Source organism: Otolemur garnettii, unplaced genomic scaffold (assembly GCF_000181295.1).
Source record: "Otolemur garnettii isolate 467f Iridium unplaced genomic scaffold, OtoGar3 scaffold00017, whole genome shotgun sequence".
NCBI classification, from domain to species: Eukaryota; Metazoa; Chordata; class Mammalia; order Primates; family Galagidae; genus Otolemur; species Otolemur garnettii.
The window spans coordinates 8,182,894-8,197,962 of NW_003852412.1; the positions used below are offsets into that span (position 1 = coordinate 8,182,894).

Here is a 15,069-nt window from a genome sequence, read left to right on the forward strand (position 1 = left end):
TCCTGAGATCAAGAATACCATAATGTCTATAGTATAAAAGTGAAACATAATGAAAGTTTTATTTACATATAATATTTCAAGCTTGTTGAAAATCTACTTGTGGCTGGGTGTGGTGGCTCACACCTGTCATCCTAGCACTCTGGGAGGCTGAGGCGGGTGGATTTCTTGAGCTCAGAAGTTGGAGACCAGTCTGAGTAAGAATGAGACCCTGTGTCTGCTAAAAATAGTAAAACTGAGGCAAGAGGATCTCTTGAGCCCAGGAGTTCAGGGTTGCTGTGAGCTATGATGATGTCATGGCAGTCACTTTACCTGGTGTGACAGAGTAAGGCTCTGTCTCAAAAAAAAAAGCAAAAAAAAAGGAAAATCTACCTATATTAAGTTTTTTACTGTTATAATCCCACTGATTCCCTTAGTAACCCTCTGAAGTGTAGATGTGATGATCCCAGGTTATGAGGCAACTGGGCTCAAGAAGTGTGAGTGACTTGGTTAAGGAAGTCCATAGAGGACTGTTGGAGCCCAGAGATATTTTCAAAACCTATGATTTTTCTTTTTAACTTGTGACTCCTTAAAAATAAAAGTAAAATACAGCTCCTGCCCTCAGGGAATTTGGGGGCCCATTGGAGGATAAGAAAATTGTGCAAATACTGTAATTCAAGTCAAAACATAAATATTGCTTTGAATAGATTTAATATTATCCAGGTTGAAAGGCAGATTATATGTCTCAGTGAGGAGGACCAAGCAAAGTTTCTTTTCTGTATAGGTTTGTAGAAAGCTGAAGCTTCAAGGCAGCAGCACTTGGGCTGATTGTAACGCCATGCAGGTTATTTTCTAAGTAAAAGGATTTTCTAACTTAAAGAGGCCCAGTAAGGTGAAGGAATCTCCCATGAAATCATTCACACTGTTATAGCTGTGTGGTATCTGGTGAAAAGGTGGCCTGGAGCATAGATCATTGAATTCTGCAAACTGCAATTGCAATCAGCCAGTCTTATTTGTCCAGTGAACGTGAGTGAGATGTAAGTAACATCTTGAATTAATTTACATGCAGTTGTATTGACCAAATTATTTAAAAACAAAACAATTACTCTAGAAAATAAGGAGAATAAGTGACCTAAATTCGGAAGAAATTCTTTGGTGAGCAGAGACGTGAGCTGACCTAGAAATAAGAAGGACTGTCCAGTCAGTGTTTTCAACTTTACTTTGTATGTTAACCATGCATGGCTCGTTGGTAGAGATCATTTTATTCTTTAAAAAATATTGATACAGAGTAAAGTAAATGTGGACATTGGGAAGTCTCTTGAGATCTGAGGTATGTCAAATATTTAGACTGGTTAGCTCGCTTGTATTGGTTGGGTAGTTCTAATTTTGTCAGAATAATTTCTATATCAATAATAATTTGATATGTAATTGGTCAACAAGAACTATGATTTGGGGGAAAATTAGATTTAGATGAATCTCCCTGGTATCTTAACTTATTGACATGCTTTTAACAAACTGTTTTCATCTCTCTGCCCACATTGCCCCGAAGCTTTTCTGATCTGTCACTGTTGTGCCTGCTCCAGTAATGTGTTGACCTAGAGTTTATCTGTCTCCCAGTTGAGTAGCTCCAAGGGGCAGGAGAATTGCTTGGGATTGGGGTGGGGGGTTTTTGTTGTAAGTGCAGGTTCCTAGACTACCCTCAGACGGATTTAACTGGTCTAGGATGGGAACGTTATAACCTGAATTTTAAATAGACAGTTGCCCCCAGGCCCCCACTTTAGTTCTGATACCCGCTGAGAAATTGTGCCCCAGGCTCTTCTGTCTGTACAGTGTAGCCTCCTGAACACTTTGTCCCATTTCTGACCTACTTAGTAAAACCAGTCAGGGAGCCTGCATGGAGCTTATTACTTTTGTTCTGTTTGTAATTTAACAAAAAACATGTCTCACTTTTTCCCAAAATATAATATGCATATCTTCAGTGGAGCAAGAAGCTACAAAACTGGCCCCCACCAATGCAGGATGAAGACTTTGATATTTCTAACCATCTTGGAAATTCTGCATGTCAAAGGATTCTTTAACAGTAGGTTACATAGTTGAAGAAAGATAACAGCATCTCCCATTCAACAGTGTCATGTCAGTGTGGTAATTGTCCCCTCCAGTGGAGAGCTTTCTTTGGTCTGCAGACATTGTGAGGCAGCCAAGGGCCAGAGGACCTGTGCACATTTCTGGTATTGGGTGGAGCCTTAGAACAGTGGGTTTTCTTTCTTTTTTTGCCATTTTTGGCTGGGGCTGGGTTTGAACCCGCCATCTCCAGCATATGGGGCCCGTGCCCTACTCCTTTGAGCCACAGGCACCACCCAACAGTGGGTTTTCTTTGCCCAGAAGTCTTGCTCTTCATAAATGTAGATACTGTTGTGATAAGTAAAATACTAATGTATTTTTAAATACTTTATAAAAATTCTTGTGGCAGCTCAATGCCCGTAGCACAGTGGTTACAGCGCCAGCCACATACACCGAGGGTGGCGGGTTCGAACCCGGCCCAGACCAGCTAAACAACTGCAACAAAAAACGAAACAAAACAAAACAATCTTGTGGCTTTCTTGTTAAGATATGTTTTTAATCAGCAGATACTGAAAATACTATGGTTGCCATGTAAACATTCTTCATAGGTAAAGAATCAGTTACACAGGAGACCAACTACGGGGTGTCCCCAGAGTCACCATACATGGGGAAAGCGTAGCTAAATGTAGCTTCATTTACAAAATGTTCATTAAAAACGTTACCAAATATTCTCTACATGGTGGCCACCTGTGTGTAAATCATTCATTCATGCAGCAAATGCCTTCATTGTCCCAGGCACTGTGCTCTAAAATGGAGACTGAGTGGAAACACTCTTTCACAAGATTTGGGATGTATTTTCATTAAAGATCCATATGGACTAAAACTCTTCTATCTGATGTTAGGGCTGAGAGTTATTAATGCTTATGACTGTGCCCAGCTGATTAGGAAGAATATGCAATCAGTCCTCAAATAAAAAGCCACAAAGCGGAACATATATTCGTATTTCTCTTCCCTTAGTTTTCAGTGCTTGCAACTACACTCCAGCTGTATTTTGCTCTTCTTGTGTGTTTATGTGACAGGCTATATAAAAGCACAGCAGTGATTTATTTAATTCTGATTTACTTAAATTTGAAATTAGGAGTTCTCTTTCCTTTCTCCTCCTCTGTCTATGCCCCTCACTCAGCCCCTACCTAATCAGACAGGATTAGCTGTCACAGAGCACGCCATGCTGCTATTTTCTTACACAGGGTGATATAATAGTGCCTACACTTAGGGGAATAATAAAAGTAAAGAGGTGAATGTTAATTAAGACACATGCTGTCAGGCTCCAAATCTGTGGAGCTGAATGGATCCTCGTATTATTTCTGATTTCCTTTAGTTTCTCTGGGTATCAGATGATTTGTAAAACAAAACGCCATATTTCTTGTTATGGTTTCTAGTGAAAGAAAAGCTTTAAGGAGACGTCTCTGTGGGAGAAACTCTCCCACCACAGATCTTGACTGCTGTGCTTGAGCTTATTGGGGACATGCCCATCTGTGTGCCTATAGGAAATAGAGAAGGGAGTTTGAGCAGGGTCAAGATTTATGGGGAGGCAGTAACGAGCCTCTACTGAATGCTAATTACTGGAGAGTTGTTCAGGGAGACTGCACGGGACGGTTGGTTTGTGGTAAATCAGCCCCTAGCTCTATTGAGATGGACTGAACGTTTAGATCAGAGCTAGAAGGGCGCCAAAATCATGATTGATGGGCAAATTTGGCGACAATTTAGGAAAATTCTCCAATTGTATTAAACAGTAGTAGGTGACTTTGCATGAAAATTTGAGATAGGTACAATGCTACATAAAAGTTAAAGCTTCCAACCCCTTTAGGATTGAAACGACAGTGAGCCTGGTTAAATGAATGATCAGAGCTGTTTGGGCACTTAGATCCAAAAATCTGCCCAGGCTGCCAGTAGTATCAAAGAAGAAATTGCTCGGGAAAGAGCCCGACCCCGAGTCTGAGGCTTTCATTTGCCCGTGGATCAAGCTTTCTGGCTGTCCACACACATAAACCTCAACCTTTATCTAACGCTGCACAGGGTGGCTTTTCTGAGAAAGGATACTCTGGCTCCAGAGCAAAACAAGTGCTGCTTTGGGAGGCTTTTCTTGAGTCCCAGGCAGTTCTCATTCAGTTCCCAGTTGCCTTCCTCCTTCATTTCCATTTCCAGTAACACAGAAAGGAGAGTTAATGATTCATTTGCTCCCAGCGCCCTTTTGAATAAGTGGACTGCGCTGTTCAGCGAGACTCTCGGCTCCCCCCTCTCTCTTTTACTTCCCCGGTTTGGCTTTAATATTTACAGCCTCCTGGTCGGTCTACATGCCTGAACGCCTAAAGGAAGCAAAACATTTACTGCCTCTCCCTCCCCGGTGTTCAGAGCTGTTTCATCCAGCCTCATTCCTCCTTTTGACATCACACGGGGAGAGTTGCCTCCTGGCTGAGGACGCCCCAGAGTGCTTCCTGAGTCTCTGCTGTTTAATCAGTTGATTTCGCCAAAACAAAAAGATGGATTCTGACTCAGACTCACCTTTTAATTACTCCTGGCCTTCCTTTCCCAAAATGAAGATTCGGAGAAGGACATCTAGACAAGGTAGATGGCGGTATCTTTTCTTTCCCCTAGAGCCAAACTAGGTGTTTTCAGATTTTTACTTTGCTTTTTTTCCTCCTGTTGTTGCCAGACTGTTTTCTGATGAAGTGCATGTTTATACCCGTCTTTATGAAGTATATAGATACTTTAGGCATAGATTTCAGAAGTAAACCTACTCGTTCTCCTTATGTTTCTTTCACTTTGAATCTACCTTTGTGTTACTGAGTACTGAACGCAGTGCTCTTTTTTTTTTTTTTAAAGGAGTTGAGTACAAGGTATATGTTTTGGATTCACTTAATCAGAGTTACCTTGGAGTTACCTTGACAATAAAGAGTTCTGTTGATTTAAACACATCCAGTCGTTGTGGGATTTGCAGAGAACTACGTGTGTGGTTAACTCCCAGTTTCTGCTTCTGTTTTAGTTTTAAGTGTGTCTTAAATTAAAAAAAAATCTGCACCTAAGACAATTGCTATTTCGATTTTATACTATTTTCTTGATTTATGGCTATTGTAAGAAAAGGATTTAAGAAAAAATAACTTCAACATGAAAGCCAGTATTTTTTAGGGAATACAGTTATATTAATAAAGTTTACTAAAAAAAGAAATTATTAAGTATCCAAAAATCATTTATTGCCAAAGGAAGAAGAGCTATTTATCTGCAGCATGCTGAGTAGTGGGGTGAGTTTACATTGCTAATTCCCCCTCACTTGCCACCTACCGCTGTTGTGGCGTGGGCCATGGAAACCAAGGGGCCAGCAGATGTGGGGACACGGTAGAGGTGTCCTGAGTTCCTGTTGTACCATCTTTGGCTGGACTTAGCAAGTGGTGATTGTTGACTTCTGAGGTTTAAAACAAACAAGAAAAGTAGTGAGTAACCTTTCCTATGGCTTGTCTCATAGGAATTTATCTGGTTATGCTTTTAATTCAAGGAGAAAAGGAATATTTTCATGAGCTTACAAGCAGAGAAGTTGTCTCTGAAAGCATGTTATCTCCGTAGCATTGTCCTTCTGGAGCTCACCTGTTCTATAGAGGGACTTACCCTGTCACCCTGTGCTTTTTGTAGGGAGGGATGGACTCTGGTAGTCATCAACATTATCTGGTTAGCTTTGAGGATCTTTCTTCCTCCTCAATGAAATAGAAGTATGTGCTTGCTTGTTTGCTGTTTGGCTGGGATCAAGGCCAACCCTAGGAATGAGAGGAGTTGACCATGTAGGGCTAGTAGAAAGTCTCACCCAGAACAAATTTCTCTGGTTGTTCAGCTACCATCCTTCAAATTCAGCCCCTGGGGACTTCAATCGTTTGCATTCAGCATGCTATTCATCTGTTGTTCTGTTTTAGAAATTATTTTTTTTTTTATTTTGTGCCCACGAAAATTGTTTTTTCTATTTTATCAATCTTACAACGTCGGGGATTTGAAAAGTTTCGACATGAAAGCCTGTATGTCTCCGGGAGAGATAGTCATGGGCTATGGGGTGATGATGTACGGGACTTACTACTAAATGGTTCTGGGGAAGAACATGCGTATGAGATAGCATCAGCATGTGCTTATGAAAGCAAACTCGTGCACAAATAGAAAGTAGAAGAAAATGTTAAAAATATGTAAATCTGAGGAAAGGGGATGTATCCGTGTTCTCTGGGCTATTCTTACTCTTTCAGCTTTTCTGTGACTTTGAAATTATCCCCCAGTTGTAAATTAAAAGAAAAAAATTTAATCACTTCTAATTCACTGATACTTTAGTGAGTAGTATTAGTTCTGGTACACTGAGAGCTTCTTGCTTTTTTTTTTTTTTTGAGACAGAGTCTGACTATGTCCCCCTTACTAGAGTGCAGTGGCATCACAGCTCACAGCAACCTCAAACTCTGGGCTTAAGCGATTCTCTTGCCTCTGCATCCCAAGTACTCGTGACTACTGGCGCCCGCCACAACACTCGGCTGTTTTGTTATTGTAGTTGTCATTGTTGTTTGGCAGGCCCGGGCTGGATTTGAACCAGTCAGCTCCGGTGTCTGTGGCAGGCACCCTAGCCACTGAGCTAAGGCGCCGAGCCCACTGAGAGCTTCTTGAAGGCAAGTGTCACTCTGTAAGGGTACCACATCTCTGTGCTAATTCTAACCTACTTAAATTTGGGGGAATAATCTGCTTTATTTATTTTATGTTTATGTTGTCCACCTGACTGACTTCGTGCCTGCATTGTAAGGGGCCCAGGCAGCTTAACAACCTGGAGAGATTCATGGATTCATGATCAGTGAAGAACCTTGGGAGTGCACTGCAGTTGTAGGGAAGGCATTAATCACACTCTCTTTTTAAATCCAAAGTTGGAGCATGGCCAGTATGAGCTACAACAGAAAGTCATAACATAGCTATGTATAAATTAAACCTGATTCAAGTGAAAGCAGGTACCTGGGATATGAAAATGATTAACTATTTGATGCTAATAAACAAAAGACTAGTGAAAATAAGGTTGGTAGCGGAGAGCTGGGAATCATTAGACTTTCTTTCTATATTAAATCAGGGTGATGTTATTTGTGATGAGCAGGTTTGGTCATGCTGTCATGTTAGCTGGATGGGATCTCAGAACCATAGACCCTTAGAGCCAAAAGGGCCATCAGAATAACATGGCCCAGTCACCTCATTTTACAGGTGAGGATGATGGAGCTCACCTGTGATGCAGAATTATTTACATGTTTAACAAGCCTTTTCAGGGTACTAGGCACTGTCCTAGAGGGTGGATGAAGGGCTGACAGAAGCTGTCCCTGCTTACGGGGATCTTAGCACTGGGACAGATCTCCCAGCACCCATTGATGACACTTCCATATAGTGGAAGACATACCCAGTAACCTGAGTTTTCAGCCTGATGGCCAATTTGTGAAGAATTACGGTCTTTTGTTTCTTAGAGGATGATATAAATATTTTAGTCAGTCTTCTAAACTAAGGTGGCTCGAGTTCTTCCTCACTCTCTCCTTCATTGTAATCGTCAGCAACATCTTTCTCAGATAGAGGCCCAAGTCACCTGGGAAATCGTGAGGGAAGTTTGGAGGGCTTGGAATTTCTGGCTTATTGGCGAAACTCTCTGTATTTGACGAGAACTATTCTCTTTTATTCTCTCCTATTTTTCACCTGTCCTGCCCCCACCAAGTATTCCCTTTGTTGTAATATTCCTTACTGTTTTTGTTTTCACTATTCTTTGATGAACACCCAGACATAAACACATTACTGGCTTGTTTAGGGAGGGATGTGAAAATTTAAAGGATTTAATAAAACATCTAAGAGGAAACCTGTGATAGCAGGAACCCACCAATACCATATTTCCACTAAAAGGAGATCTAGCACTTTCTTATTTTCATGCCTTCAGAAGGAAGAGAAAAGCATGAAACTTAAAGCAGTGAGTTTGCAAATGGTCAGTTTCTAGAGGGGAGCGTGATGAAAGCAGCTAAAACCACGCTGCCCAAAACGTACTCCTGGGTTCTGGAAAGTTGGCTTGGTCATTTCATTGGCAGCTCCAGGACAGGCTCTCCTGGGAGTCCAGTGGTTAATGATTGGAGTGGACCAGAATCAACTCCATTCTGCTTCAAGGGCTCTAGGAATGCCTGGAGTTTTGTTTTGTTGTTTTCAGTAGGAGATTCAACTAAAAAATTAATGTTAATTAATCAAAGATTTAAAAAATATAGGGACTGGCCTTTACCTAAGGTTCTCATAAGTTATCATTCAATCTTAAAAAATGCATACTTTAGTACAAAATCATCAGGCCCCAGGAAATGTTAAAATGTTCTTTTCTTTCTGCTTTTACCCACTTATGCAATGTCACTCACTCTCTTCTACCCTGGCTCATGTCATACGCCTCTCTAATGACATACCGAGTGAAGAACTACTCCCCCCTCCACACTTTGTTCTTTTTGCTTGTCCAAAACCGGTCTACAGTTACCAAGGAAGGCAATGCATATCTGAAAACTTGACAACTTTGGAGAGCTTAGCAACAAATGTTCTGTTGTCATAGTCAAAATAACAAATAACAAATATATATACCTTGTATGTTGTACTTTATTAACTACCGTTTCCTAAGCTATAGTAGGTGCTATACATGATACCTGATTCTCAAAATAACTCTGTGATCAGATATTACTTTGGCTTTATAGGTGAAGAGAGAGAGGCTTAGAGAGTTTTAAGTTTATTCCCAAGGCCATACCAGGAAATGCAGAGAATGGCAACCTTGGTAGAATAAGGAAGGAGAATGGTATCTGAACAAAGTGTTTTTCACATGTGTTGTCTTGTAAAAGACCTGTAGTAGATGTGATTGTGATCTTTGAGGTTCAGTGAAGCCAAATGGGCTGCCCAAGATCAAAGTCAATATCTGTCAGAGCCAGGCCAAGAACCAAGACACTGGACTTGAGAGGTTTTGCTCTTCCTGCTATGTTTTACCTCCTCTTAGTAAAGGTAAGGGATGGTGAACATCATGGTAGCTACCTTGGCTTCAAAAGATGTCATTGTGTCTCGCCATCTTAGCTTCTCTCTCTCTTTTCTGAATCTCTACTAGGAAGAGAAGTGACAGGGGAGACTCTGGAGGAGCAAGATGGGAGGGCTGTTTTTATGTCTTGATACCTTTCTCCTATGCACAGATGGAGAACTTACACACGTCATTGCGCTAGGCTTGGGAACGGATGCACAGATGCCTGAAGCACGGTTAGTTGGCTTAGGAGAGGAAGAGGCAGGACAAACAGAGAAAAGGATGGAGTCAGACAGCTTTCAGTGTGCCCTGAAAAGTTCACAGGTTTGTTCCAGACAGAGAAGATATAGCCTTTTTCATGAGCTCATTTCATGTTTGGAGGTCAGGTTCCTAATCTGAAAAATAATCCTTGACACAGTAAGTATTGAGAGGTATGATGCCATTTCAGAAGTTTTAATGATAATTTTTAAAGGTGAGTTGCTTTGATCTCATGGGCTTCCTTGTTCTTTGCCTCTTTGCCTTCCTCCCTTTCATGAAGTTTCATTGAATATACACGTGCACAGGGCATGCGTGTGTGTATTCAGTCTAGAAACTCCCTGAAGAGTGTCTGAATACCATAAGAGGACTCAGTCACTACAGAAATCCTTATTAAGGAAGAGAAACATTTTCCTAAAGGTGATGTAACCTGCTGAGATGTTTTAGTTCTCAGAGAAGGAAAGTGTTTAACTTCATACAGAGTGGTTTTGATTCCAGACTCTGCTTAGAGTCTAACCTTTGTCAGCAGATGAAAGGAGGCCTGGCCCATTGCAGTTTTTTTGCCAAACAACACATTTTTACACCTCTTATGACTCCCTTTAGTTAAACAAATACTTTGCCAAATTTTTGAAAGTGATTTTTTTTTCTTTATTTTTGGCTAGTTCAAACTCTTGGGCAAGATATCTTTTCTCTACTAATCTCTGTAGATGGAGGATGGTATTATAATTAATTATCCTCTTGTTTGAGGGACTCCTCTTGACCATTCCCAGTTTTAGGAGGGAACTAATGGTTGTTAACCAAGTAAGGTAGAAAGTGATTTAAGTGCCATAGGAGAGATCAGGACAAATTACTGTCGAAGTTCAAGGCAAAGAGACTAGTTCAAGTGGGGACATCATGAAAGGGATATCATTTCAATAGCTGTGGTGAGCTGATGGGGTTTTAATAGGCAAGATGTGCCCTCTAAACAAATGGGCAGAATCAGGTGTACATAGAACATATGAGATAGAAAACAGCCTTGTCTTGTGGACTGTTGATTAGTGGGATATGGAAATGTAGAGTGGTGCCAGTGTTGCACTGGCCTGCATGGTTAGTTTTGTCTACTTAACCTGTTTATTCCATTTGCTGAATAGCACTTGCATTCTTCAAGGGGTGGCTCTTCCATTGCTCTGGCCATGGGTCCAAATAATGCTGCTCACTTCCCATGTGTCCTTGCCTTCCTGGGTGCAATCAGATGGCTCATCCCAGACTGAGCCAATCAAGGCATTCCTACTTCCTGGCTAACATGATTGGTCCAGGATAGGCTCATGATCCAACCATAGCCAATCAGAATCCTTCTTTGTGATGTTTCAGATAGGAGCTTGAAAGGAGATATCTTCCTTCTTGGGTGGCTGTACTGGAAAGACTAGAGTGGAAACCATTAATTGGAAGAAACCAATCTATAGTAGGAAGAAAAACTACAAATGTGTAAAGAGAAGTAAACAAGTAACAAGGTCCTGCCTAGGTTCCTTCATGCTACCTAGGTTCCTACCTCTCAAGGCATGGATGCCTTCAACAAATCTCCTCCCTCTCTCTTATTTTTGTTTTAGCAAATTCAGGTGAATATTTCTTCCACTTCCAATCAGAAATCTCCAACTTGTCCTTCAAGATGCAGCTTGAGGGTCCCTAATTCCAGGAGGCCTTCCCTAAATTCCCTCATAGTTTAGCAGTGTATCATCTGTGCCATTTGCCTCATGTATATTTTTATGATAGCCCCTTTTATTGATGTATCACAGCTACTATTTAACATCTGCACCCTAAGAAACTGAATTCCTTCAAGATGGACACTGGCTGACCTGTTGTTACTTCTCCTGTGTCTGGGTCACAGAAAGTAGGCAGTAAATAGTGAAAGTGTATTGTGGCACAAATTTGTCCACTCTACATCCAGATACTTCTCTTCCTTGCTGAGCTGGTATTGAATGTGATTTCCTGGTGAGGGTGGAGAGCTCTTGGAATTTGGGGAAGCTGTGCTTCTTGAATCCTGGTCCTTCTGGGCTCTGTTGTAGTTGGACTGACATGGGTGCTTCCCTGAGGTATGCCTGCTTTATTACTAGGTGTTCTGGCATCTGTAACCAGGGCTGGGATCCTGGTGTTGGTCAAGACCTGGCGATTCTCCTTCTGGCTCTCCCTGACTTGACCTCACCTTGGCTCTTGCATTACGGAAACCTTGGCCACTAGCCTAGATGCTTCCCCTAGAACATCTGCCATAGGGTGTGTTTCTTTGCAGGGTGTGTTTCTGTAGCAGGCCATGAATGTTCAACTCAGCTACTCCTATTTCTTCTCAGAGACCTTGGGGTTTTAAAGATCCCATTCTCCTCACAGGCGACTTACAGCAGCCCTGAAGACCAGACATGACCTGTTGCCTGACCTTGCCCTCTTGCCCAGTGTACTTGGTGGGACCCTGTAAAGTGATCTACAGAGCCCCCAACTTATCTTAACACTGATACCCACAGGCAGGGAAAACACTTGTCTGATCCATTTGATCTTCAGTATCCCTGACAATGGAAAGTCCCGGTTATGAATTTTAACCAATCCCACATCCATCTCTCATCCAGCTCATCCATCCCCCACACATCCCCACCCATCAGAGGTATCTCACAATCACCTAGGGTAATGGAACAGGATTCAGGAACTAAGTAGAGTTTCTGAAGCAGAGGAAACCCAGCACAATTTGGAAGAATGCCAGAGGACAGGGGACATCATTCATTCATCCACCCATTCATTCATTCAAAATATTTTTGTTGAGGATATATAAAAAATAAGTGAAAGAATTTCCATTTCCATGGACATTCTCTATTTTGCTGGCATAATTCTTTGTTTATGGAAAACTCTTTTGAGGATATATTGGGGGTAAACACAAGGTTCTATTTATGGGCACTGGAGAATTGGAGCTCCTCATGGGTTTTGAAATGAACAAAATCATTTTTGTGTGCCAATGTCTTTCCATAAGATTATACAGAATTTGAATTATTCATCGAGTTCTTTGGGATGATCACATATGGAGGGATCTTCTTCGTCAGTTGGTTTATATTTTTACTCACTTGAAGCGGTCTCGTCAATGTCCTGACACTTTATTTAAGGTCTTCCAGTTCTATCCTGGTGTTTGCATAATGTGTTAGACCCCCCCCCCCAGTTTGCCAATTTTTCCCTTATGTGTACTAATTCGCTTTAGGCCTTGGAGAAACGCATTTAAAAAAAGAGAAAAAGGAACAAAAGGACTTGTTGATAAAAATCTAAGCCCACCAAAGTCCACACACCACACACGATTGAGTATCTGCTTGAAGGAAGCAGGGGCAGAAAAAAGTTATTTACATAGTCGAGAGCACTTCTTCAAGCATAAACATACACACTTCTGAAGGCTCCTTTGTGCTACTACAATTAGGAATGGGGAGGTGGAAAGATTTGGGAGAAAATTGTTGTTTTTGTCCTCATAGGACTATATTTTCTCCTCTGCCCTTACTTCCTGGTGTGTCTCTTATATATTCTGAGGGAAAAGGCTTGTTTTCCTCATCAATGATTTTGACAATTAAATCTCTTAAAACAGAAGAATAGGACTTTTGGGGGGGGGGATCTGGTTTTAGGGAACTCAATTGTACTTGATATTTAGAAGGGGATTTAAACTGCTCTTCCAAAGGCAAAGGCTAGAGCCACAACTCTCACTCCCAGCACCTCTGGAATCCATGGATTTCTGTGCCCTGTAGTTACTGTGGTTAACAAGACTGGCCTGAGCCCTGAAATCACTTTTTTTTTTTTTTTTTTTAAAGAGACAGAGTCTCACTTTGTCACCCTTGGTAGAGTGCTGTGGTGTCACAGCTCACAGCAACCTCCAGCTCTTGGGCTTAGGTGATTCTCTTGCCTCAGCCTTCTGAGTAGCTGGGACTACAGGTGCCTGCCACTAGGCCCAGCTATTTTTGTTGTTGTCGTTGCAGGATTGGGGCTGGGTTCGAACCTGCCACCCTCAGTATATGGGGCCAGCACCTTACTCACTGAGCCATAGGCGCCACCTCTGATCTCACTTTTCTTTTTAAAGGATTCCAGGAAGGTGAGCTAAGTTCTGGGGCTGAACTGGGTATTTGGATTATGTTAGTGACTCTCTAATTTGGTGACCAAAGGTTCTTGGGTTCTTTCAGACACATCTTAGTGTAGAATAAAATCTATGAAGTCACTTTAGCTTAAAATGACCCACAGGAAATTCCTGAGCTGAGGATAATTTTGGAATTGGAGTGAATCTAGGTCCAACTCAGCAGAGAAAGGCCAAGAGAATTTCCAAGCTAAGACGAATATCAGGAAAATTCTAAGAGAACCGTAGAGGAGGACTAGGCAAGAAGATGAGCCATGGTTCACCTCTGACAGTGTTCACTGGCGTGGCAAGGGTAGATTTTTTTCTTCTTCTGAGTCAGTCCAAGATCATCGGTGAAAAGGGCTTTCCAGAACTCAGCAAAGGTCTGTTTGAATTTGGGAATCGGGAGATAACTCAGTGCAGTGATGAAGGAGGCCTTTGGGCTCCCTCGACACTGTGTTCTCATCATTGTGCCATCTTAACTGCCTGGATAGGTTAATTAGTTTCTCTGGTTAGCTTTCTTGTCTACAAAATGAATATGATAATATCACATGCAATTATGGAGAGTAGAGTCGGCAGATGGCCAAACAACAATTCTGTTTACTCTTAGGTAAAACATTTCCAGTTAATACATTGCTACATAAGAGGGCTGTCCAGTAAAGTGTCCAGCCAGGTACTATGAAAAAGCAGGTTGACCGTGGCTGGATACTTTCCGGGCAGCCCTGGTGTATTATCTGATACTGTCGACTTACTGATAACCTATGTTGCAGAAAATCACGCAGCTGCTCTTTTATGTGGGAGGCCCATTTCAAAAAATACGACTTTGCCCCTCTTATTTTATGTGTGAAGAGAGTTATTATTAAAAATCTAGGAATTATAGATAGTAACAAGACTTGAAAATAAAATCTGCCCGTACTCTGTCACCTAGAGATTGCAGCTGACAGTTTAGTTTGTCCTTTCAAGCTTTTCTCTTTGGTGTCTTGAATGTTGTGTTATTAAACAAAATGAAACGATGTAGTTACTCTTTTGTGAATGTTTTCTCAGGAAAACTCAGCACTGTCATATCCCAGTAGCAAATTGCCCGGGGTGAATAACCCAGGCGGAGAATGTAGGCAAACATACCTAGGTCCGAGTCACACTGTAACACATTAATGAGACTTCTTAATGGAAAAATACCAGGCATTGCTCAAATACCATTTTCCTTGATTCAAAATAGGATACTTGGTAACCCCAATTATTAAAGAAGGTACTTTGAGCTGCTCTGCCAGAGTGCCTGCTTAGAACGGCCATTTATTAGTTGTGTGACCTTGGGAAGTTACTTAAATAGCACTGCAGTTTCCTCATCTATAAAATAGAAATAAAATGGAAATAATAAATAATAACAGGTCAAAGGGTTGTTTGGGAGATGAAAGGAGTTAATATATAGTAATCATATGGTGTCTGGCTCATGCTAAGCACCGTATTTATAGAGTTACCATAGTGGGAGTATTCAGGATAGTTACCCAAGAGATAGCAGGTGTTCAATAGATGCTGACTCTTTTGCATCTGTCTAAACTCCCTGTAATTCCTTTAGCAAAAGGGGATTCTACCTGATGTTTTAAATGAAAGGATTTTTTTTTTT

General features: G+C 41.4%; 1 protein-coding gene across 1 annotated transcript in view; it reads left to right on the forward strand.

Annotated features, from left to right (window-relative positions):
* The first annotated feature begins 4,426 nt into the window (after positions 1-4,426).
* The window catches only part of ARHGEF28 (Rho guanine nucleotide exchange factor 28), a 122,770-nt gene continuing 112,127 nt past the window's right edge, over positions 4,427-15,069 (forward strand). Inside the window, exon 1 of the mRNA XM_003785909.3 lies at positions 4,427-4,662. Coding sequence (XP_003785957.1) covers positions 4,578-4,662 — 85 coding nt within the window. The 5' untranslated portion in view covers positions 4,427-4,577. The remainder of the gene's footprint in view (positions 4,663-15,069) is intronic.